The sequence below is a fragment of the Coturnix japonica genome, chromosome 4 (assembly GCF_001577835.2).
Source record: "Coturnix japonica isolate 7356 chromosome 4, Coturnix japonica 2.1, whole genome shotgun sequence".
Lineage (NCBI taxonomy): Eukaryota > Metazoa > Chordata > Aves > Galliformes > Phasianidae > Coturnix > Coturnix japonica.
Genome location: NC_029519.1, coordinates 68,825,334 through 68,851,743, shown reverse-complemented (window position 1 = coordinate 68,851,743; position 26,410 = coordinate 68,825,334). Strand labels below are relative to the sequence as shown.

The 26,410-nt window shown below is 39.4% G+C and overlaps 1 protein-coding gene across 4 annotated transcripts in view; it reads right to left on the bottom strand.

Moving 5' to 3' along the window:
* Nucleotides 1–20,650, bottom strand: part of FAM184B (family with sequence similarity 184 member B) — a 33,873-nt gene extending 13,223 nt beyond the window's left edge. For all 4 annotated transcript variants that reach the window (XM_015862801.2, XM_015862799.2, XM_015862800.2 and 1 more), the window contains exons 1-3: nt 20,494–20,650; nt 9,072–9,833; nt 4,855–4,965 (exon numbers count right to left, since the gene is read on the bottom strand). In XM_015862801.2, the coding sequence (XP_015718287.1) occupies nt 4,855–4,965; nt 9,072–9,833; nt 20,494–20,628 (1,008 nt within the window). In that variant the 5' untranslated portion in view covers nt 20,629–20,650. The remainder of the gene's footprint in view (nt 1–4,854; nt 4,966–9,071; nt 9,834–20,493) is intronic.
* Nucleotides 20,651–26,410: the final 5,760 nt, after the last annotated feature.

The following is a 26,410-nucleotide window of genomic DNA, read 5'->3' as shown; positions in this document are numbered from 1 at the left end:
GCACCATCCAAAGGGAGACAAGAACAAGCTATGCCATACTTCCCCAAATGCTAGGAATACCTTCTCATGATAGCTAAGTGCATTCCCCCCTCTTTATGGCTCTTTTCTTTCTGAAGTTAGTTGAGCATGCTGACTTTTTTTCTCCAAAGGATATATTCTCTTTCCATCTCTTGAGGCTCTTCTCCATTCACGGATGGACTGCAGCCCCTATTCATGTACTCTCAAAGCCTGTACTTTTCACACAGGTTCCCAGCACAGAACAATGAGATCTACAGAACAGAGCTGGGAAGGGTCAAAACGCTGCAAAACAGCTATAAGAGAGCCACTGTTCCATATTTTGAGTATGGTTATGGCTGTACAACTGCAGTTCTGTACACAGGTCAGTTTACTGTACTACTTCTATTTAAATAAATTTGGTCTTTCCTTCAAATCAAAGTCATGTTTCTTTCTCCAGTTAATTGGTGGTGGCCATTACTGATCATCACCGATCTTGAACTTCTTCCCTCTGAACTGCCTCCAACACAGTTGGAGATACTGCTCACAAAGAGATACTGCCATGCCAGTATTGTGGTTAACATGGATATCTTTTACCAGATGAGCCAGTGTACTATATGTGAACTTCAAAGTTCCTTAGCTTATCACTGATATTTCATATATTCTGAGATCTTCAGCAGTATCAGTAATTTAGATATGACAGAAGTCTGCAAGCAGACATGAATCTTGTTAAAAAAAACCCAAACTCTTTAACAAACCTGGGAAGCTTTTTTCTTCTTGGTGGAAAAAAAAAACAAGCAACGAGTAAAATTTCTAGTTGAATCAGGCCAGAGGAAGTGTTTTTCAATGTGCAAGTCAAAATGAAAAGTTAAAATACATTCCCTTCAGACTGAATTCAACATATCACATGCTTAAATTATTTCACCACTTACATGGAGACAAATGACTTTACTCATAGCACACAAGGGAATAAGAGACAGTAGTGTTGGTATTGCTGTGCACGTATGTGTAAGAGAGAAAGCAAGTATGGAGGCACAGAAAAAAAATGAGGGCAGGAAAGCACGTGCATGTACACTGAAAGCAAGTGGGATACTTACCCAAGTGATGGAGGCCTAGGTTGTCCAATGACAACACACAAATGAAGAAGTGGCAACGAGACAGTAGTATCTTATTACCCAGTGACAAGGGAACTCTTTAAATGGAGAGAAAGCTGGCAGAAGGGAAAAAAAAATATGATGCCCAGCTCCCCCACACTTCAGGGGAATGGTTGGTTGATAGACAAGAAAACAAACATTCCTTAACCAAGTGTTATGTGAATCATGTCTTTTTTTCTTGTTCTTTTTTAAATGCCAAAAAATAAAAGTTTTTCCATCTCCCAAACAGATTCAAACCCACTTGGCATTTTTAATTTCCTATGAAACAGTTCTGAATTGACAAATTTGAAAAGAATTTTTCTGTCCCCGACTGTGAGTTTAAGATAACTAGTCTGACATTTGTTAGTTGGCTTTTTCCTTTGTGCCATTCTACTAGCTGTCTGAACACACTAGAGAAGAATAATTGATTAACATGACTCTTAATGAAAAATATTGACTTTAATGTGTCTGTATAATGAGATCTGTGTACACCAAGAACAAGCAGATGCCAGAGTCACTTGCCAACTTTACCTTCATTTCCAGAGCTGCTGCAACTTTTGTTTATGATTTTCCACAAAGTAAACTATAAATTACGAGATTTAACCGAATGGCAACTCACTTTGCCTCCCAATGTCTTCCAAGCAAAGGAAAAGTCATCAACGATCAGTAAAAGACATAAATTTTGAAGTATTTCAAATGTCTTTCAGTTTTAATTATTTTATAGAGATAATTACTGTGCTTCTTGATTCTCTTGAAGCACATCTCAGAGTCTAAATAGCCAATGGGCAAAAATACCAGGCTGTGCATGCCACAGAATGCTTGCCCTCTGACTTCTTTGTTTATTTCATTTCTGTGCTCCCAGATTCTATGAATATTTGAAGCCTCACCCCTATCAACTTACTCCTTCTTGTATTTGTTGTACCTAAGCATGAACTCTCAAAGACAAGATCTAAAGTTGGAATCAGAGAGAGTATTTTGACTCACTGTCTATCTTAAGTAGAAACATCTCAATATATTGAGACAGTATGAATTCATACTTAATATTCTTATATGAACTGTCTTTTGATGTATTATAGAAGAGTCAACACATTTCAGAGTGTGTCCAGACAGTCAAAATAAAGCATCCAAATGCTACTTAGTTTTACTCATACTATGGTGCTTTTACATCAAAACAGTAACACAGTAGAAACAGTAACAACAAAATGCTATTTTATTGCTGTCTTAAGGTTTATTTCACATTTACCTCAGTTAACTGCTTTCCAAAATTTATAGCAAGTCCTGACTGGATGGACAGGAACAAGCACAGCAGGCACGGCACACATCCACAGCTGCTATGGTTATTTGATGGTACTCACAAGCCTGCCAACACGATTCTGGTGTATCCCACCCTTCTATTTTATGTACCTTGTAATTCCAGAATACTCTCATTACAGATGCTAAACAGATACTGCAGTGCAAAAGTAAGGGACTGGAGGACTCCAATTAATTAGCATTCAGTTCACACAGGACTTCATATCTTTCCTTCCAAGGCACCACAGAGGTGCAAATCTGGCATATTTATCAAGGAAAAAAAAAAAAAAAAAAAGCAGTAATATAGAAATACTGCAGTTTTGAAGTGTGTCCCCAGAGAAAACTAATTATCATGATTCTGTCTACTCTGCACTGTGCTCTAGCTATGTCAGCCCAACCAAAAATATGCCTTATGCTGCTAAGAAAGCTATTTTTAGATGTGAAATATCATCCAGGTTAGAACTGGATTAGTAACAGCACATTGCCTAGTCTCTGAGGCGGAAACTCTGGGCTGAGCCACTGCAAAGTTCCCAGCTGGGAATCATGCCCTCAGTGAAACAATGTGAGTAGAGTAAATGGTTGTTTGTTGGCTGCGAATAGTCAAATATCCTTAGAAGGAAAATACTGTAAGTTGAAACCACTTCACTTCTCTGGTGGAGTAATTTCAATTGCTTAGAGGCAATATCTCTAAGTAACTGATTCAGAAAGTAACATAAGAAATACCAACAACAATGCAAACTTTTGCTTCAGAGGAGTCATTTCCATTTTCACCCCACTGTTAGATTGCAAGATACACTGAGAATTTTTTTAGTGCACCTGTTTATACTTACATGATGTTGTGAATGTACCACACAGTATGATGTACACTATATTACTTGCTTTATGTATTTAGCAATAATATTTTCTCAGTACCCCTTGCATCAACTATGAACTCACAGTATCACAGGACTAGCAGATAGGAAACAGGCTTCCTCTCTTGTTGTTTTGGTCTGAATGCATAACTTCAAGAAAAGGAATTTGAAGGCTCACTGCTTTACTTTTTGTATCTGCAAAACCTGAACAATAATTAATTAAAAAAATAATTCTTTTGACTTCTTTGAGACCTTACAATGGAATATACATGCATAAGTGTATGCAATATTATCAGGTTGGACAGTATCCACCACTTTCCCCTACACCTCAAACAACATTCAGGCATCACGTATGCCAGCATATCACAATAAGTTTTCAGCTTTGAATAGACTATGATTTTTTTTTCCCTTAAGGGAAGTTTAGAAATGAATAAAGATGACTGATTTCTAAGAACCTACATGTTGTATTGGATACAAGGAAGTCACCTGTATCAAGGCCTGGATAGGCCAACACAAGTTGGATTGACCTGAAATTCTCCCAATGAAGAACACTGTAGAAAACAGTTACATTGAGATGTGTAATAAAACCTAAAACCAGCACTTAGCCTGAAGTTTCGAACATTAAGAACTACATTTCCATTCTGCATTTGTAACACTGAATAATGGATAGAACAACGGAATGCAACTCTTTGATACCAGAACACTTAGATCTGCATTACAAGTGAAATAAAAAAGGACTACACTATCACAGCTGCATGGGGGGAAAAGCAGATGTTATATAGTAAATGGCCACATCACATGCTGCGACTGCTGAAATATACTACGCACCAAGCAGTATAAAGGGAAGGGGAAAGTGAAAGCAGGTGGGAGACTGAACGTCTTACTTAGAACCTTGATGGGTCTCTCTGTCCTTTCTCTGTCAATGAACACTGAAGGAGATCTTATTATAGCCACTCAGAAATTACAAAAGCCAGCTGAGAAAAATCTAGAGTTTCATCTCTTCCTATACAAGATCCTACTGAACTTGTTGGAAGTGAAATTGCTTAGAAGCAGTGAAGATAAAAAGTGGTGGAAATTACAGTCAGCCAATCACAACACACACACATCAATAGAGAAAATTCCAAATCCACGTAGCCCCATATGCAGAAAGTCAAAGTCACCATCCAACACAGAGTCAAATTCCTTTGCATAAAGCCTCAGTATAAAACCAAAGAGCAGTATAGTATGAGATTCATCAAAATAAACAGGCATGCCAAAATCTTCATAGACATTGAGGAGCAGTATTTTTTCTTATTTCTATCTTTCATATTTTCTTGAATGACAATGGCAACAAATGTGATTATATAGAATTATAGAATTATTTGAGTTGGAAGGGACCCATAAAAGTCATCTAGACCAGCTTCCCTGCAGTGAACAGGGACATCTACAGCTAGATCAGGTTCCTCAGCCTGACCTTGAATGTCTCCAAGGATGGGGCACCCATCACCCCTCTGGGCAACCTGTTACATGTGTAATCAAGAACCGTTCAGAAGAAAAAAAAAAAGAAAAGCCTTTTTATTACTAATTTACATTTATGACTATCTTACCTCAAGTGAAGAGTTTTGAAGTTTCCCAGTTAGGGCTTCTTTTTCTTTCTCCAGTTGCTTCATTTCACACTCAGATTTTCTTTTAAATTCCTCTAGCTGTGTCTGGAGTTCCTAAAGTCCAAAACCAAAAAAGAGAGTATACAACTTACTCAAGATTTCCTTAGTAACTTTCTGTGACACTCTAAGAGGAAATCATAGAATCATGAGATGATTATAAGCAATGAGATTTATTGCCTAGAAGTAATAAACAACTACTGGTATGCTTTTTTTTTTTTTTTCCCCAAACAATATTATGAAATTATCAGCATTTAAGTTTGATCTGACTTGCGTGAAGAGCTTCAGCCTAACATCATTCTAAGCATACCTTGTAAAAACCCAGTCTCATAAAACAATACCTCATGTAACAGAGTCCATTTAGTAAGGCTTACACTTGAAACACTCTCTTCCCATACTGATCACATGTAAACACTTTCACAGACAGATAAAACAATTTACTCTCATAGATTCCTTTATGAGAAGGGGCACTGCATAAATGCATGGACTACAGCAGTTTCATAAACAGAAATGAACTCTCCTGAAGAGCACTTAACACAATTCTTAGTCTCCAGAATCTGGAACTACAAAACATAGCATTAAGCGACAGGAGCAACACATTTTTATGACTTCAGAACTCGTCTGTGAGAGTTTTGATTACTCTCAAAGAGATGTTGAACTTGAAAAGGTACAGCAGCATTAAAACTAAGAAAAATGAAAGCAACAACAGAGGTCTAAAGAACACTTGGCCAGTCTGATTGTCCAGTTCTACAATCTGCTCTAATACACATTTACTTCTTTTGTCCAATAAGACCCCTGAGAAATACATTACACAAAATACAGAAGACAGAGAATAGATTTGGCCTTAGTGTACACTCCAGTTTGGCAAACTGCTTAGACATGCAGTGAGGTGTGAGCATCACTGCACATTAAAGCATGTGCTTAAAACTAAACACATTTTCCTACATTTGAATGCATTTCTGCCCCCATTTGTGTTCCTACTGCACAGAAACACTACAGACTGCAAAATCTACTGAAGCCAAAGGACTCACACCACTAGGTAAGAGATAACAGAATTTATCACAATGAGCACTTCCTATGAAAGTAGATTTCTTTGAAGAATATCTTAAGCCATTTATTGCTAATGTGTCCCAACAAGAAAAATTCAGCCACTTAAAACACATTGAGAGAGGGCACTGATCAGAATACTTGTCTGAATCCACAAAAAGACAATCATTCTTTGTGTCTACACTTAAATAAGGTCATGCGTATACATCTCTGTTTGCTTTTGTGGCCATGTCACTAAGAACACCTACCAAATCCATTTACTAACACTTTATAGAATTAGTTCCTCAGCCTAAACAATGCCAAATTTTAATTAAATCAAAGTATCTGAATGTTTCACAGCAGAGATCCATGGAAATTGCAGCCAGAAATTGGAACACACCCACAATACATATTTCTTCAGGAGGGAACCCACATTAATCGCTCCAGCTGTCACATGTAAAGCATGTAATTCTAAGTGTTGCTAAGAAGGCAGTTTGTCACATCAAGGATAAAGTCACCTTCCTGCCTCTGGAGCTTTTTGTAGAAATACACCAGCTTGACTTTTTTTTTCTAACCCCTTTTTTCTTTTTCTTTTCCTCTCGTTAAGACCAGAGCAAGAGAATCCTTGCACTATAAGATTCAAAGTGCCTCCGGTGAGGATAAATCAAATGATGTCACTGTGACCAATAAGATTAAAAACAGATGAATTAGAGCATCTATAAATAGAACACTTCCACCTTCCGCGTTTTTTTCAGCTTGCTTGAAGTTTTAGATTAACTTGATTTCCTTTATATGCTTCACAACAAATCTTCCAACCCAACAGCCATTCCTTCAGACAAGTCTTTTCCTTATGGAGCTGATAGTTGCCTTTATAAAGCAGGTTGTGTCTTGAATTCATACCTTCTTTTTAACTAGCTACAGCTTCCATAATTTATAAATCACGTTAGCTATATAACTTGACAAAACCAAGATAGAATTCTGGGGTAGGGAATATTCTATTTCAGTGGGCATTCTCTGTTGAAAAGCACAGCATTTTAGTAAATGATATTGAACTATAACCTTTCAGGGTTCTATGCCTCATCTTCAGTCCAGGTCTGGTTGGTCTCAGGTTTTTTTGCTATTTTGGTTTTGTGTGTGTGACTCATTTTCAAGTATGGAAGCTTCCTCAAGGACAACTTCAGTTCTTCAGAAAAGTACAGAGGATGATTTGTTTTTTTTCTTATGTTTTCAATAGCAACTCTAATTTTACAGAATGCTTCCACTAACAGACTTCCAGGAATCATACTTCTGTATCTATCCACATATAGACACAAGAAAAGTTTTGTATCTGGCCAAATGACAGGAGAAGACATTGTACAGAGGGAACTCTAAGGATACAAACAGTCCTAACCATACTGAATCTATTTCTGGTATTATTTCTGTTTAGATTTTCAGAAGAACATTCTCTGTTCTCTCCCAAAATATAATTTTAAAAGTTTGTGTTTCAATTAAGCCTCAACAGAGAAAGTCAGACTTGTTTCCTTCCACTTTTTAGATACAGAAGTTGAATGCTACCCAGGTCTAGGTCAATTTCACATTAAGGATATCAACAGGTTTTTGCTATCTCTGAGCAACTCTTGAAGTTATGAACATGAGTCAATGTTTCATTGGATAAGGCCTGAGGCCTAGGAATCCCACCAGACTGATTTCTATAGAATAACACAAAAGCAGAAAAAACATTGCAAGAAAAATGACCTTGATTTCAGTATATTTTTCATGCTGTGCCTTTGAATGTTTAAGAGCAAACCACCTGACTAAGCTCTCACATATGTTCAGAGCCACTCTTGTTTTGGTAGAAGTCATTTGCTGCAGTTGTATTATTTGATGCTTTACTTCATCTACTTCATTTGCAGCTTTGCTCTGGGAATTCAATACAGCTTCCCAACCTTCTGCAGAAGCAACATTTACATTTCAAATAGCATAACTAACTCGTGGAATTTCCAATGTGAGTGACTAACAAGGGAAATAATTCAGAATGACATTAATGAGCATTTTACCTGCTTTTTGCAGAATTTCCTTCTGCTGGAGCATATTAATCTCTTTGACTACACTTAGATCTTCCCCCACATTTTTTTGATCCCAGAATTTCTTGCTATATTCCCTTAAGCTACACTTAAAATTCTAAAACATGTATTGTGCTTTATTATATAAGTTCATTTTTTTGTCATCCAAAATAATCATTTTCTCTTTTGCTGCAGTTCCATTATAATGATCTTTCACCAAAAGAGCTCATTCAAAAGAATCTTTTTCTCTTCCATGCACTTAAATTGACTCTGCTGCCAGAACATTTGTAACATGCAGCCATTCCCTCAGCAAGGATCATTGTAAAGGTAACTCATTGATGGGTGTTCACATTTAAAATGTCTATAATTACCCTAAACCTGGAACAGGACATAATTCCTTTAATTTCCCAACAATCTGTACTAAAAGCTAACTAATGAGATTCATCTCATGAATTAACACTGCACTGTTCCCACTCCATGTCCTGATTTCAGCCCAGATAGGGTTAATAGCACACTGATGTTCGGTTGCTGCTGAGATGGGTGCTTGCCAGCCACTGGCCACCCCTATGATGGTAAGGGGCAAGCCACACGTGGACATGGGTTGGATATACCTGCTTTAAAGACTCAAGGCAATATTCTAAGCTGGTCATAATTCAGCCTCATTTCACAGTCCTATCGGATTTGAAGTGTGCACCAGTTGAGTATATGACTACCAGAAAATATTTCAGTTCTGTCTAGCTGATACTGAATTAAAAACCTAATTGCCAAAGACACCATCCTCTAATTTCCAGTTCTTATTTCTAAAACGCTGTGTTTTTGACATTGTAATGCAATGCATTACATGCATTCACATGCATAAATTTTTGTCTCCATTGTTCACTTCTCCTGAATGTTACCTACAAATCACGTTAAGTCACTCTTAAAAACTATGGCACTATAACCTTCCATTTCTGTCTTGAGTCTCAAGCACTGCTCTATACTTACAAAGCATTTGACTCAAAATGAAACTTAAAAGATCCCTCCCTTCCCCATATTTTAAAGAATTACCAATTGCACTTTCACAGGCAGCGCAAGGATCACAGTCTTCTGCCTTACCTGTATTCTTTCTTTCAGCCTCTGGGAATGTTTCTTCCTCTCATTTATCTTCTGGTTTTTCTCCTCTAGGTCTGCCTCCAGTTTCTTTACCTGCTGCATCCAAAAGCCTTTGTCAGCCTCTGAGCAATTCCTTTGCTCCATTTCTCCTTGCTGCTGCTGATTCTTTGTTTCTGTCATAGATGGCTGTGTTGACTTTTTCAAAGACTCTCTTCCTCTCTCACAGGAGGTTCGCAGTTGGTTTGTTTTCTGAGTATATTCTTTAATTGCTCCTTGGTTCTCACTCCTCAGTTTTTCCATTTCCTTTACTAGAACTTGTCCTTCCATGCTGAATTTTTCAGCCAAAATATCTTCACCTAAATTTTCTCTCCTAGACAGTTGGCATTCATTTAGTAGTCCATCAGTCTCCTCATTTAAATGAAGAAGTTTGTTTTCAAAATCTCCATTGAAATCTACTGTGTCTGTGGAAAGGGTCATCTGCATCAGTTTTGCTTCTGCTCTTGGTTCCCTCTCTTCCACCTGCTTCTTGAACAATGTTAACTCTGTCAAGGCTTCTTCCTTTACTCTCCTGTGTTGTTCTACTGCAGTTTCAAGGACTTGAATACGTTTTCTCAGCAACTGTTCTTCTTCAGCTTTGCTTTTGTACTGGAGAATTGTTTCCCTCATCTCAGCAAGAATGAGCTGAACTTCTTCTTCATGAGCTTCTCTCAGAGCCTGTATACTGTCTTCATGTTCATCATTCTTAGTGTTCAGGGCATATATCACCTATACATGAAGAAAAGCAATAGGAGATAACAGAATCTAGTCAACAACAGCATTGTGATTTCAGTTGCTATATTTATCAACAGAATTAGAATACTATTAAATATTTTTTGCCTTTTTTTTTTCCCCACTTGCAACAGAAGGGATAATTACAAATTGAAAATCAATACAGGGAAAGACAATACTATGAGAAATAGTTTTTTTTCAGATTTTTTTTTTTTTTTTAAGAGAATGCTTTTTTTGGTTCTTGGCAAACCTCATACATAAGGTTTAATCATTCACACAGAGCCCCTCCTCAAGCTGACTGACTCCACATTCGTAGTTCAATTCATCTCATCTTCATTCCAGCAGCATCTTCTGCCACACTGCCCTTAGCATGAAAAAGGGCTGAGGACCTACAGCAGCCAAAGTCTGGAGTCTACGTTGTATAAAGCCTGAACATTTTTCCAGGATTACTGAACTTGCTTGGATGTGTTTAATCATTTTTTATGCTATCTGTACACCAAATAACTTATTCCATTTCAGTCATCCATAAATTAAAGCAAACATAAATACATCTTGTGCAAAGTTAACTTTCTCTTTGGAAATAATGAAATAAATCACAGAATCATGGAATTGCAGGGGTTGGAAGAGATCAAGGGACCACTGAGTCCAAACCCCCTGCTAACGAAGGCACTTTGCAATAGGTTGCGCAGGTCTTGAATAGAAGGAGACTTCGCAACCTCTCAGGGAAACCTCTTCCAGTGCTGTCACCCTTACCATAAAGAAGTACTTCTGCATGTTCGTACAGAAGTTTCTTCGTTCAGGTGTCAGGCCACTACTCCTGAATGATAGTCCTATCATTACGCACCACCAAGAAGAACCTGGCTCACCCATTTGCCTCCAACCTCCCTTCAGATACCTGTAAACAATAGTCAGACCCCTCTCATTCTTCTTTTCCCCAGATTACTCAGTCTTTCCTCATGTGGGATGAAAGGCCCTTTAACATCTTTGTGGTCCTCCACTGGAATCCTAGGAGACCCCTGTCTTTTTTTGAACCGGGGAGCCCAGAACTGGACACAAATATAGAAACTGTGAAGAATCTCAAATGCAAAACATGGTCTGGATACATTCCTGGATAAATAAGTGGCAAAAGACAGTAATGACATCATATTCCAGAATACAAGCAGACAAGAAGTTGTAGTCTACACTTAGATATATGCATCGTTGGACCTTAAATTACATGTTCTTAATATTTCTCTGTTATTTTTGATCATTTTTTCTATGAAACAGAAATAGTTGCAGGATACTGAGCAGAATCCTTCTCTCCACAAATGGTAACTGAAATCACACTACAAACGTTTTTTTTTTTTAAACAAACAAACAAACAAACATAGACTTATCACTACAAAGAGAATGCTAATTTTGCCTGTGGCTTTAGAATGCCCAGTAATTATCTCAGGCAGCTTTTTAGCTAATGAGGTCAGAAATTAGCGCTCACATCTCTATATGTTATTCCAACAGCAAAACAAAGATAAGCATCAGAACACCCAGCCTTTGTGATTTAAATCCTTAGCAACGTATTTATCTAGTAAATCCACCTGTCTCGTATTATGTCATATGTGGTCTGACAGTGGAATTTGGGTTCCTCTGAAGTCTGACTCAATTGCCAAACTTCTTCAAATTCTACTGAGCATTAGAACAAATTGGAGACATTCTACATTAATGGCTATCACCAGCATCTTAAATGAGCCATCTAAAAGATCTGGGAGAAACCGATCTCCCTGCTTTATCAGTTATTCCTATCCACCTGTTCGATAGCAGCTAGAATCACAATGAAGAATTCTGACTTGAAAATGCATGCCTTTCAATTTAATATTCAGGCATGACTGCTGAAACCAATTCTTCACCACCTTAACCTTCTTAAAAGATTTAATTTTCAGAGGGCTGCTGGCATGTACTTTCTGAAATTTAAGCCCCTCACAAATGCGTTTCACTCCCTACTGAATATAGCAACTGTATTCCTATTCCAGACACCTCATTTAAGAGACTAGAGTTATGTGAAGATGAATCTGGGAGTTTTTGTGCATTCTGCTGTAAGGAAAAATACTGAAAAAGTATTTCAGCACCTGCACATTGCAGAGTGTCCACACTGCTGGCTACAATGGTACGAGACTCTCAACAGCTGCATCAATAAACAGTTCTTTAAAAGGATCTCTAAAATGGATTGGTTAGACAGCACAGAGAATTGCCTTCAGATGAAAGCAGCACTAGTTCACTCCATGCGTAACTACCTTAATAGCAATGGCAGCCACTTCCTCACAGTTCTCCAAAGGCGTTTAGGTATTGTACTGATTTTACAACAACTGAGCTATATGACAGGTTGATAAAAACACCATTGCTCAGTATACACCACCAGAGCTTTATCAGCACAGTGAATATGTCTAATTAGCCCTATTTTATTCTCCAAATGATGTAAAATCTAAATGGCGTTTCCCTTCTGCTTTTCTTTAGTAAAATAACAAAAGATAAAATAATCAGCTCTATCTCATTATTGAAGACAAAGGTAAAGCATTCAAACTCAAAAAGACTTCTGTATTCCTACAGTAGCATTAACAAATACTATTATTACAGTAGCTTAACTACCATAATTTTAAAAAGCTGGTTTTAGGAGTTTCCCTTACTAGCTGAATAAGAATTGAGATAGTTTGGTATAGAAGATGGTGATAAGAAGCAGCAAATGAAAGACTGTAGAAAGTCATTTTTTGGGTCCAAGCTAGTAGACAAATCTTTCCTGACTGACAGCCAGGAAAAAAAAGGAAACAGAAGGAGTCTGGATCCCAGTGCCATAAGTTAACTAATGAAAAAGGCCCCGGAGGGGATGCCAGGCAGGGAACACCTGTCAGCACCTCAAACAAAGCTGGGAAGGAGACAAGTTTCAATCACTAACCAGTCTGTTAACCTCAATGAGGCATCATCTCCTTTTCACTAGTAGCATCTTTTTTTCTTTTCGCTAGCAAAGAATACTGTTTCATTGAACTCTTATTTTGTGTATTCCCCAAGCAGATTACAGCATTATGTGGTATATAAACATTTCAGCCTTGAAAGGGTCTCTTTTAAAACAAAGGACAGAAATTATTACAGGAAATTATATTTTTGCTCATTCTAACACTGAAGAATGGACACTGTTCCTTAATTAAGGCACAGACCAAGGCCATGATTAGCCACAGCATTGCTGATCCAATTTTATACCTGCACACCTGAGCTGATTTCAGCAGAATGACACTGTTGTTACATTGCTAGGGACCTCAAATCACTTCCTCCATTCTCTGTGGTGTCCTGAAAGCACAAGAATCATTTTATGCACCTAAATATTTGACAGCAACTATTGATAAGATTATCCATTTGTGTGTTCATATGAAAGAAGCCTTAAAAATATTGGCACCAAGCATTCAGGAGGGTTTCAGAGCTCAGAACTGTAAGATTAATTTTAAAATCACAAGAAATTTTTGTTTACAGGTTTTGCTGTAATTTCCTTGAGATTTTTCAGTCTTTTAAGTGTGACTTCAGAACTTCAGACAAACACAAGCTAAAGAAACATATTTTGCTCTGAAGTGACAGCTCAGCCCCAACTGAAATACCTTTTTTTTTTCTCCTAAAAGTGGAGTTGCAGGGAGAAATGCAAAAAAAGTTTCCAGATTATGTAGCTTACTGTCACCATGTTCAAGAGGGGAAAAAAAGCCTTCAGTGGGATTTATGAGCTCAAGTTCAGAGCTGGGAGTCCTGCTTATGGTGCTAACCTCTATATTTGATATTCTGCACAGTGAAATATCAAATATAGAAGACCTTAGTTTAGCAGCCTATGTATTGCACTTGATCTATCTGCAGTTGAATATAAAATTAGCCTCTTCTAAATCTTCCTGAAGTGACATCCAGCTGTCCCTCATTCATATTCTGTAATTTCTAAAAGATAAACAGAGTAATTGCTGAGCAACTTCAGAAGGAGGAAAGTAAAACTATATTGCAAGAATGTTTCCACAAACAGGTCAGCTGCTCTAAATGGCACCAATGTCATGACCCAACAATGGCAACAAGGTACTATAGAATCACAAAGTCCATCTAACCTGTTCTTGAATGCCTCTAGGGATGTGGCATCCATTTATTACTGTTCTTCCATTTAGACATGGAAACCCTAAGAAACAGACAACTATCTTAAAGCACAGCTATCACAGAATGTCCAAGGCAGCCGCCAATAATTACCGCTAGAAAATAAGAAGGAAGTTTCCTATACAAGAGATGGGATTAACCTCCCCTAACATCTCTCATTCCATCATTACACATCTGACCCAGGTTAATCAATGGAGAAAGAGAGGTGTCTCCAAAGAGCAACGTTCCCTTTTCCAGTGCAGTTGTCTAGAATAGATAATGTAATTGAAATGAATTCACTTCATGCTGTTTTTATGTCTATACATCCACTTCATGCCGCATTACAAACTAAAACATTTAGCATACAGATACTGTACAAGTCTGCTTTGATTCAGGATCTTGGAAAAGCAAGCCTTTTGCAGCTTCCTTTCACTTTCCATCTCTATTATTTTATTTTATTTTTTTTTCTTTCAATGGTCATTCTCTCAATGGTTTTGGTGTTTATGACTCTCCTTGAATTAGTATCACCTGTGACATTTAGTGTGTTGTTTGTTTTTCCCTCCAGATAATTAATATGTGAAATAAAGCAAGCTCAAGCAGTGGTACTTCTGATGTTTCTGCATCTTGGCTCCACCCCTTCTAGTCACTCAGATGCATTGCATGTACCTGAGTTGGCCCTGCCTTCCCACCCAGTGCTCAATCACTGGTCCAGGCTGCGACTTTGCATTTCTACTACAGAAGGTAATTCCAGTACATCACTCTTATACCTTTAATCAATTTAAGTGACAATGTCTATCCATCTAAATAAGAAGATTCTGAGTAACATCCTAATAGAAATGGTGGTTTTAGTACTGCTTTTGAGTAGTTAACACAATTACATGATATTGTACATAGACTGAACGAGCTGGGAGCTCCCATCCAGATCTATAAAGAAATAATAGTGCTGACCGGTAAAGAAATCTTAGTTCATACATTTTCATCAGCTGATAGGCAAAATTAATGGTATCTTTGAAATGCTGATAGAAAACTGTACATAAAAATAATTAAAACTAATAAATCATCAAGTAAAGTATATGGGGATATTGACAGCTGACTTGATCTTTTTAGGAGACATCATTAAGTAGCTTTGTAAAATGATTCTTTCCTTCTTTCTTTCTTTGCCTACATGGAAATCAGTGTTTATATTCTTTGCCCCAGAAGAACTGCTGCTCCAAAAGCAGGATCCTAATTTTTATGCTGTTCCATTTTGCTTCATTTCTGTAGAGCACTGAATACCTCTCTAGAGTACCGGCATCAAAAAGCCTCAAGCACACAGCAGAGCTCTGGTAGCACACCGACTAAATGCACATCTGTTGAGCCACCCAAAGCACTGGTATCATCAGTACATCATAATAAATAAGGTCAACGAACATAGCCAAAATTTCTGAAGCAACATATTTCAACTGGAAACACAGGTAGACAGAAGGAATGCTCAGACAGCTACAGTTGCTCAGCTGATAAATGCTTCCAGAGTAAATGACTGGGGTTTGATTGTATTTCCAACCTAAACGTACCAGTCGCTTTTCATGATATATAAACCAGGAAAGATCAAATGATCTGATATGCTGCAAAACACTGGAGTGGTGTAAACAGCTGATGGGCTTACATGCACACGAACACCAGACATCTTGATAATTCTCTCCAGAATCTTACACCTCTAGAATGAAACAGATTGTCATGGGATACTGCTAATTATCTTCTCAGACACCTGTGTGATGCCATGATTTGGATTTTTAATGGAAACAGTTTTGATACGTCTTAGTTGATAGATGGCAGAACTCACAGAGCCACGAACACTTCTACTTCTTGCACTGCCCTGTCAGTGTGGAGCTAGGGGTACACAAGGAACAGGGAAGGGACACAGCCAGGACAACCACCTCCAAATGGCCAAACGGCCCATACCACGTGGCCTTCCAAGCTCCAAGCGTACGCTGCTGGCTCACGTGGCTTTTTGTCCATCGGTACCTCTGCAATCCTTCTCCACAGAGCTGGACAACAGAAGAGTGTATTTCATGCACTTCTGCGCACAACTTAGACATTTTTCCTTAAATAACTAATGGAAATGGCTTTCACGTATCTGGCTGATTTCCCACTTAAGTTTATTAAATAATGTTTGCATTTTCTACTCTGCTGACTGAGCTGAGGGGCAACAACCCCCTGGCGACTGGTGGTGATAAGCAGCCACAGTACACTGCATTTTCAACTGCTCCACATAGAGCCATTAAAGAACAACTGCCTATGCTGCTTCTTGTAGAAAAGGAATACAATTTCTCCCACCTGACATTTCTTTCCCCTGCAGGTAAAAAAAAACACAAGAGTTCTTATTGGAGTTTACCAGCAATTAACTTTTCCCTGCATTGGCACTCTGTTCCTCCATTTAGGCCGATTGCATTCAGCACGCACACAATTCTTGCCAGACCACTTACCTGGTTTTAAATAACAATCTGTTTAACCAGAAATATTGAAATTTAAAATGTTTCTTGCATCAAGGCTCCCAACTTCCCAATACAGAGTCACATGAACCCCTGGGGAAAGTGAGTAACTATCTCTGCTTATTAAAAACATTCCACCATGGGTGTCCAGGAAATTGTTTCTTAAAAAGAAAAAGAAGTGTTTCATGACACAAGTAGCTTTGCTAACCAGGTAAGATCACCATCCTTCCTCTTTATGCTAGGCTTAGTGCCAGAAGTACAGTTCAGAACACCAGGTTTATTTGAGCTCCTCTGGCAGAGGTTTGAAAAGAAGCCTGAATAACATGGATATCTGTTCATTATCCAGTTCTCTGCCTTTTCAGTGAAAGCTGATCTCTCCTCAGCACTCTTCTCCATGAGTTTATTTGCATTTCTCATCCCATCTCAAGTGACTGGGACTGTCCTGAGAATCTGTAAACACATGAAAATCCTGGAACAGACAGTGATGAGACAGCAGGGAGCTTCTTATAAAGTCGCCACACATTTTAAACACTATTATTGCTAAACGTACCAGAAATACAAAAAAACTGGTGTGCATAGAAAAGGGTGAGGTGTCCGATGGTAGAGACTAAACTTAATTACTGGTATGAAGTTGTGCATTCAGCTACAACCATGAAAATGCACCACCTTCAAGTAGTAATTCAAATGCACAAGTGCTACAGAGAGGTATCCACCAAATAAGTGTGTGACCTGTATATATGAATGACCACTACAGGTGCATGTTCCCATCTGGAAGCAGAACTTTTCTTGTCTGACTGTTTTTGTTTTTAAAATCTCATGAGCTTTCTTTCTGGAGACCCAAAGCATAGCTCACTGGACATAGCAGCAATGCAACCTGGTTTTAATGTCAAAACCCAGAAGACACAGGCAGCTGTCATTCAAACTCACTAATATTACCAGGTCTTTTAATTTTTTTACTTGCACCCATGAAAATAAAAAAAATTAAAAAAAAAAACAAAAACACACACAAAAAAACCCTCCACAAAACTTCAGGTTTTACTTCTTAATTTCTTCTTTAATATATCTGTGTATATATTAAAAATTTCTTTTGTTCTTATTCCTTTAGAACTGTGAGTTGATGCTTTACAAGAAGAAACTCAAGTGTACAATGAACTATAAAACGCTGGTATGTTCTCATTGCTACAACCACTGCTATCACTATCTGAGACCTGCACGTTTCATTTCAGACTCCCAAGCACTAAGTCCCTCTATAAGGAGAGTCTGGTGCGGGCTTGGCAGAACAGCATAGGTGCAATGCTGAATATGTTGAACACCTTGGACATGCAACACAATAAATGTGCTTAGTGAAATGTCAACAGTGGAAAAAGTCAAGCATCTAAAAATACTGCTGAATGTCCCCTTTATGGGTTACAAAAAGCAGTAGTTTGCTGTCTGAAGTAAAACCTAACTTTGTATCTTTACTGCTACAGTCAAAAAGCTGCAGAACAAAAAACAAAAAACAAAAAAACAAAAAAAACCAAACAAACAGAACATGACTGAAAGTAAAAAACTTACTGACCTTGACCTCTCCAAAAGTAGAATAGCAGGGTAGTACAGTAAGAGCTGCTTTCAAGATCAGCATTTGGATTACTTACAGAGGGTCCCAGCACCAACATAGGTCTTAAAACATGATCAGCACTTCATAAAGGGACAGAAACTATCACCCCAACCAGTTCAGTTCTGCTACTGATGGCTGCACAGTACTCCTCTGCCCCTGAGCAGGAGACAGTCACCACTGAGTGTACAACACAGAAGTGGAACACAAAGCTGCCTCTGTACCACACACCTGATTTAAACATGCTGTATTTATTTCTCTTCTTGGCACAATGCACAGTGGAGGAGTAATGAGATTTTATTTCCCCATCAGTGAAATCCTTTCATAATTGGNGTATTTCATGCTACATTAGAAACAGGAGAGTACTACAAACAAATCAAAATCAAATGGGAATTTATGATGATGATATATCCTGACTGTAATACCGACAATAAATGAGAGTGACTCAAAAGGAAGCACTCAGAGAAGCTCTCAGAGTTTCTTGGCCAAAAATGAATATACCAAACGTGCCATAAAGCTATTTTTTCAGCTAATGCAGCCTCAGATCTTGCTTCTTAGACTATTACTATATGAAAAGCAAACATTTAACTCAGAATAGAAGGAAAAGCATACTATTAGAATTCCAGCTGTGCCCCAAGTTCTCTGTAAGCATGGTGTTGGAGCAGAGAAAGTTGATTGTTAAAAGGTACACTCTCAAAACAGAATTGTTTGCTTTTCAGAAGAACTTCTTGAGCTTCAAGTATAAAGCATCTTTATTTCAAATAACTTAGAAGTACTCAGATGGGGAATTCAGTGAAAAGAATAAATTGTCTCGTTCACTTTTTAACAGTAAAAATTCAGCAGGAACATACAATTTGATGAAGATTTTCCTAATGTTATGCCAGGATGCCGCGCACTGAGGTGAATTTTTTGTCTTTTTGCTGCTAAAATAGCTGTCTACTTTCTTTTCCTCCCAAGTCAAAGACTATAAAGTAGCATTACAGGCCTTAGAAAGGAATAATGTATTTTTTTTTCCCCCTCAAAAATACAGTTGAGATTGCAGAAACTTCAAAAAGAATCGTGTTATATAAAAAGGAAGGCATAGAACTCCCTGCGGAGAATGAGCGCAGCTTTGGAAAGTTGAACAAGGGTTTCACTGCTCAGATCTCATTGTTATGCCCTCAGTCTGCTGCTGGGAAATGCAACACTCAGAAAGAGTAAGATGGTGACTGGTCAACTCTTCTACTGTGAAGTATCATTACGGAATCATAGAATCACCAAGGTTGGAAAAGACCCACAACATCATCCAGTGCAACTATGCACCCCTCACCAATAGTTCTCACTAAACCACGTCCCTCAACGCAATGTCTAAACGTTCCCAAAACACCTCCAGGGTTGTGACTCCATTACCTCCCTGGGCATCCCACCAGGAGCTACCATTTAATCGAAACATGGGTGTTGCTTATCTGTTGAAAAAAGGGGATAAAGTGATTATTTATTAACTTATGTAGAGTGATTGTTACAGACAAATTTTATGTAATGTGCAACTGAGTTCTGGACAGAAAACAAGGAAACTGAGGAAAACTTAATCCAAATTACAGTCAACTTTCACACACACTTGACTGCAGTTGAAGAATCAGTAACAGTGTTAATAAACAGAAAGTGCTCCTCTCTATGAGTAATGAAGGAATGCTCACTTATTTGGAAAGACAGCTCACCATCACGGCAGAATCAAAGTGTACTTCAAAGCATAACGTACATTCACAGGCAAAAAGTAGAGATAAAATTAAAACACACAATCAAAGCACCAGTAAGTAAGCAAGCATATCACGGTAGACTGAAAATACAGCTAAGCATACATGTAAGTACAGGTAGCTCTTGTGTATGCATTCATACACAATATACATTATCACATATGGTCACTGTTAGGAGAGAACAACCACACTGTAACTAGCAAGCATTTCTAACTCCAGCAGTTCAATGATTTCCTATCATTTGATCTGCATTTGCAGTCAGTGCTCTTTCACTGCAAAAACGTCTTTATCAATTGCAGTGACATGCAATATGCAATATCAATTACAGAACACGCAAAGCTGGATTAACCAACCTGACTAGGAAATGGCTTTTCCTCACTGACAACGGTGTAGCACAAAAACAGCTTAAAATGTAGCAGCCACCTGCTACCGATTTCCTCTTGCTTCTTAATGTAGGGTGGGAAGCATTCAAAATACTTCGTGGCACAGCCTGGTATTAACTAGAAGTTGTAGCGCCGCACAGTACGGCGGTTAGACAGTGAGCTCTCCTCACTCCCGTCCCACACTCACCAGAACGGCCAGGTATGAGCTGCACAGCAGCACCGGCCGGGGAGAACCGCCCGGAACAAAGTCAGAGCGCAGCAGCATCGCCGGGGCGGCTGCCGGCCCTCCCTGCCCTACCAATGCCCCGGCTGAGCCCCGAGCGTGGGGCAGCCTCACCTTCCCAGGAAGCGACTTACCTTGGTGAGCTGGGCGATCTTCTTGCACATCTGCATGTGAATTTCCTTATTGTATCCTTCTGCCGAACTGCCCCGAGGTGCTTTAGATCCATTGCAAGTCCCGGGCTGCCGGCTCTTGTTTATGCCGGAGGCCATTAGGCTTGAAATATTCTAACCGAGTCCGCCCGTGTTCGCTCTGGGCTGCGCGCTCCCGTCCTGCCGCTCTCCTCCCCCAGAGCTCGCTCAAAGCCCGAAGCGCTGCAGGAAGTTCAGCCCCAGCCCCGAGCTGGAGCAGCTGCTTCTCCTCTCCGCGCAGATGTCCCACTCGTTCAGCAGAGCGCCCGGCCGAGGCAGCGAGCAGCACGTGCGAGCCTCCCGAGTGGGAGTTCTTTTTCCTCTTTCTCGTCTCCTCTTCGAATGGTGCTTCCGCCAGGAGGAGATGCCAGCGGCTGGATGCTACTCGTTCCCCACAGGACACGCCGAGCAGCGGCAGAGACGTCGCTGGGGATCTAATACAGAGACCGCCTGCAGATTAAATAGTGTTGCCTTCTTAGGATGCTGCAGGGATGATCTGAGAGGACGATTCGGGCACCTTTCATCAGCTCTGTTAGTTTGGCAACCCTTTGCAAGTCCAGATGGACCAATAAAGCGGCGTAGAAAATCCCGTTCAATTTTTGCTGCTCTGCTGAAAGCAGAATGAAGCGGTGCTTCCATCTCCGCCCCGCAGCTGAGCCCTGCTGGGCCGGCCGCAGACACAGGGGCTGCCAGCTCCTCTCGGCTGCCCTGTGCTCACATGGGAAACGGGCAGGAAGAAAACTGACGCTGCTCACTTGTCTTCATCTGCAGCCATTCCCTCTCTTCAGAAGGACAAGCGTTCTACATGTAAAATAAATAAGAGAAAACACTGTAAAAGCAGGCAAACAGCAGAAACAAGCAACATATTAAAATAACGTCATTTTTTAAAAGAAGAAAACAGTTAGTGAACATGTTTAAACAAGTCTAGAAAAGGAAAGGAGAAGAAGGCAAAGTAGGGTGAAAATAAAGAGGTGAAGATGAAAAAGGAGAAAGAGCAGGTAGGGGATGCTGAACATTGCTCAGCACCTTGTGATTATCGCTGCAGCCCACAGTACAGAGCCCACAGAGCAAGGTGAGGGGCCGCCTCTGCCTGAACGGGTCTGGCCCTGCAGCCACTCGAGGGGACAGAGGCTGCTCCTGCCCCCAGGACTCACCTCCTGGCGGTGCCTTTCTTCCTCCTGGGGTAGAAGCTTGTGCTTGGCTATGGCTGGGCTTGGAAAAGAGCTTCCTCAGGATGCACAGGATTGGAAAAGAGGATTATCCAGTGTCAGCTAAGAGCACGGCAAAGGGAATCTGTGAAAAAGAGAAATCCTCAATGAGGGCAAAAAGAGATAAGGCACTGCTAAGCATAAGCACTCCAAGAGGAGACAGATTGGGTAGAAGAACGCCTGAAGGCAGCAGGGCAGGGAGGGAGGAGTGAAAAGATGTAAGAAGTGGGGACTTGGGACACAGAAACCAAACCCTTTAATTGCTGGGAGAAAAAGGGACCTTAAATGAAGGCTGACTGAGAAACTTATAGAAGCTAAAGGCCAAGGAGAATGAAGATCATCACAGTTATTGGGAGACACTAAACTGGGAAGAGAACATTCACAAGAAAGGCAAGAAACACATGATCTTTGCATACAGTAATGACACTCACTGGCAACAGAGACCAACATGCTGATGCTTGAGAATAGAACTTTCTCTATGCATGTGGCATAAGGACACCCCACTGTCAATCACCTACTGTCTCATACAGTGTGTACTCAGCACTGAAGTTTAACTCAGGTAAACCTCCTCCACAAACCTCATCAGCTTGAAGGAAGAAGAAGAGTGCATTGGGTTTTAAAAGTACTTACAATAACTTACCTGTGTTATTGCTCTAACACAGAAATAACAACTTTTGTGGTTGTTGTTTTCTGTTGTTATTCTTTTTCTTTCTTTCTTTCTCTTTTTCTGATGAACAACAGAATATATGGCTGGACCTGAATGCATGCCTGGATGGAGACCTGAGACAAAGCAAAGGTGCCACGATGTGTCATTCAAGTGTGTGCTATGCAAAGGTGGACCTTATGTGAACCCTGCAGAACACATAAATGAATGTGATATTTTTTTCTTGAACTTAGAGCTGCATATGGCAAAGACACAGTATAGAATAAATATTAGAGCAGTTTAAACAGAAAACATACTTCTTCTTGAATTATTATTGTTACACCAGTTTTACATTCATTATGAGAGAAGATAAATTTCCCATAATGTAACACTAAGATAATATTTACTGTCCTCATTCAGCATGGAAATCAATAGGACTTTCTGATGAGCTCTGACTTAAAATCAAATTCCTTCTTGTTTTAAAAAGCAGGTATAGGAAACAAACCAAACAAATATTCTCCTTCTATTATATTGTTATGTATTTCTTCATCTATCCAAAGAAAAAACAAAAACAAAACAATAAAAAATTTAGAACAAAACCCAAATGCAAAGCAAGTAACTTTTGAGTTCTCATCTTTTTGCTGTGGTACCAAAGCAATTTGAGGTTGCCACAAGTGGTTCTATAGGTACACTGGTCAGAAGAGACAGGGCAAAGAGAGCATACCTCCTCTGAAAAATGAGAAAGGAGAACTGTCTACTACAGACATGGAGGAGGATGAAATACTCAGTGAGTTCTTTGCCTCAGTCTTCACTGGCAGCCAGGATTCTCATATTTCTCACTTTCCTGAACTCTGGGTGGAAACAGAGGGAGCAAACCCACCCCTACTGTAAGGGCAGAGCAAGACTGAGGTCACTTCATGAGACTGAATGTCTATGGGGCTTCACAGGATCCTAAGAGAGCTGGCTGATGTGGCCACCAAGTCACTCTCCATCATATCTGAGACATCATAAGAAAGGGATAAAGGAGGACTCAGGGAACTACAGGCCAGCAAGATTCATCTCTGTGCCTGGGAAGACCAAGGTATGTATCCTCCTGGAAGACACGTATCCTCCTGAAAGACATGTTACAGCACATGAGGGTCAAGAAGATTATCTAAGACAGCCAGCACAGCTTCACTAAGGGAAGGTTGTGCCTGACCAACCTAGTGGCCTTCTATGATGGTGTAATGGCATCAGCGGATAAAGGCAAGGAAATCGATTTCATCTGCCTGGACTTCTGTGAGGCCTTTGACATGGTCCCCCACCACATCATGATGTCTAAATTGGAGAGGTGGACTATTTGGTGGACAAGGAATTGGTTGGAAAGTTGCAGCCAGAGTGTTATGGTCAATGGCTCAATGCCCAGGTGGAGGCCAGTGAAAAGTAGCTTCCCCCTGGGGTCTGTCTTGGGACAGACAGTCTTTAACAACTTTATCAGTGACATAGATGATGGGACCTTGTGGTCCCTTCCAACACAAGCCATTCTCTGATTCTCTGATCAGAGTTAGCAAATATTTATACACATACATAATATACATATTTTTATAAGATCCTTGCCACCAAGCATATTAGCTTTTTGCTCACGCAGCTGAATCAAACATCAGGAAGGCTTTTGTAATATATCTAATTCTTAACACCTTGTGTGATTTAAACATTGGTAAAATTAAAACAAGGTAATCAAACTCATCCATTTTATCTCACTATCTCAATTGAAACCAAAGTCCATCAATTCATTATTATTTATTGCCTGCACATAAAAATCTGTGTGTCATATGCAAGGTAAGATCCACAAATCCTAAATGCTAAGACATGAAGATAGCCCTGCTGCAAATGTTTAATGGAAAAGCTTGGTCCTTTGTTTAGTGTATTACAAGTAGCTTTCACAAACCACCGTTATACAGAGCCCTATTCTGCCACTATACAAGTCTCACTGAAGTCAGAAGGATTTATTATTATTATTATTATTTTTAATACATGATGGCAAAATTAAATTGCTACCTTAGGTTAGACTGTATTGCTGTTTTCCAGCTCCATAAAATTTTCATTTGAAAATGGTACAACAATACCAGTCATTAACTGTCATGATATATTACAAATGACAGTATCAGTAAAACAGATTTACAGCTTCTCAAGTCAGTGTCTCAGCAGAGGAAGATGCATCCCTAAGTAGATTCCAATTTAATGCATAACTCACTATCCTCATTATCAGTCTCTATTTAAGTTCATCTTGACCTTAATAAAGAATTCAGGTATGTTTTTTTCCCTTTTATCAAGGAAAAACAACAACTAAATGCTGTAAAGAAGGATAAACGTGTCCAGAAGACCCATAATAGCAGCTATCCTTCCCCATTTAATTCACTATTCTGTTTCCTATAAAGCTTGTTCAGAGGTTGAATGTCAGAAAAAGGACAAGTGGTTCAGCCACTGGTAATGTCAATGATGGGATTATATAACGATTCTACATTTTTTTTCTTTTCTCCCCCCTCATAAAGCAAACAGCATTTGAGAGCCCAATTCAAAACACACCAGAAGTGGTACTGATTTCCTCACTGACTAAAAATAGTAGCTATTTGAAAATGTGGATACAGTTTTATAGCTGACAAACACAAGTTATGGAGGAACAGGATCTCTAATTACTACTGCATAATGATGGCCCTATTATGGATGAAATATTACTGTGTGTATTTCTTAATATGGAAATTGAAACAGGAATCGACCAGATGCATCAGTTATAAAAACCCTGGCACACAGAGGAATATGATAGCATCAACTTTCCTTTTTTTGAGCTGTTCTTTACCCAGTGACCTACAATAGAAATTACTAAAAAGTGAATGGCACGCAGCGAGTCTGGCTCACCCTGTGTCATTCTGCATTTATTCACACATGACTAACAAAGGAAAGGATCTAAAACAGTGCCATCAGATGAGAGAGAGACAGCCAGAAAGAGACAACATAACAGATTAGGTGACTATTTAGTGCAACAAGGAGAAAGCCTTCATCACTCTTCCCTTCAAAGGCTGGTGCAGTACACAAGGTTCTAATTTTCATCTTTCCTCTACATGACCTCTTGGTTTGGTTTGCTTTGCCCACCTCACTCAGGCACTGCAGGACTGAGCTCAAGCTGCTGTGGTCATTACCTCCATACCTGTTTTATCCCCCTCCCTCAGCTCCTCCTCCCTCAGGAAGCAGCTGGCTCTCACTGAGGTTTGACTGAGCTCAGGTGGGAGTGAATCCTGACGGGTAAGCTGAAGTGGGGGACAGGGGCCCATGGGCAGGATGTGGCTAAAGGCCCCAGGGAGGCTAGTCGGGGGTGTATTAGTGCACCTGGGGATCAGAACCACAACCTGCAAAAACTCCGACACCAAATCTCTCCATCAATTAAACAAAGGAGTTAGTATCACAAGGACACAGTTACGCTTATGGGAATCTGGATTCCTGTGGCATATTCACCCTGAAAGATACTATGTCTAACCTGACTAGACTTAAGTTTGTCAGAACAGAAGCCCGACTTCCATTTCAATCTTGAAATGAAAAGCCTTGTAGAAATATTTAAAGCTGACCAAAGAAATAAATCTCACATCTTGGGTGAAACCGATCATAAGGAACAGCAAGGGAAAATCTCCATTTGTTCATCTGGATTCATGATATCTGCCTGCATCTCAAAGTAATTCCATTTGCACCAGAATCACACAACTTTACCTGCTCCTTTCGTCCATTTTCAATCTTATTCCCCATAACTAGACTTCTTTAATGGGAAAAAGCTGGATACATTTAATTTTCTGGTATAAATATCTTAAATGGAAAGATGATTACACTGATATTGTCCTAGAAAACCCAAACTTGTAAACAAAACAAACATACGCAATCCAAAGAGAAATAAAAAACCCTCAGTGAGGATTTGCTGTTGATTATCATGTTTTTATAGTGCAACAATTTCTCCAACATGAAAGAAAAGGAAAAAGTTTTCTTTATC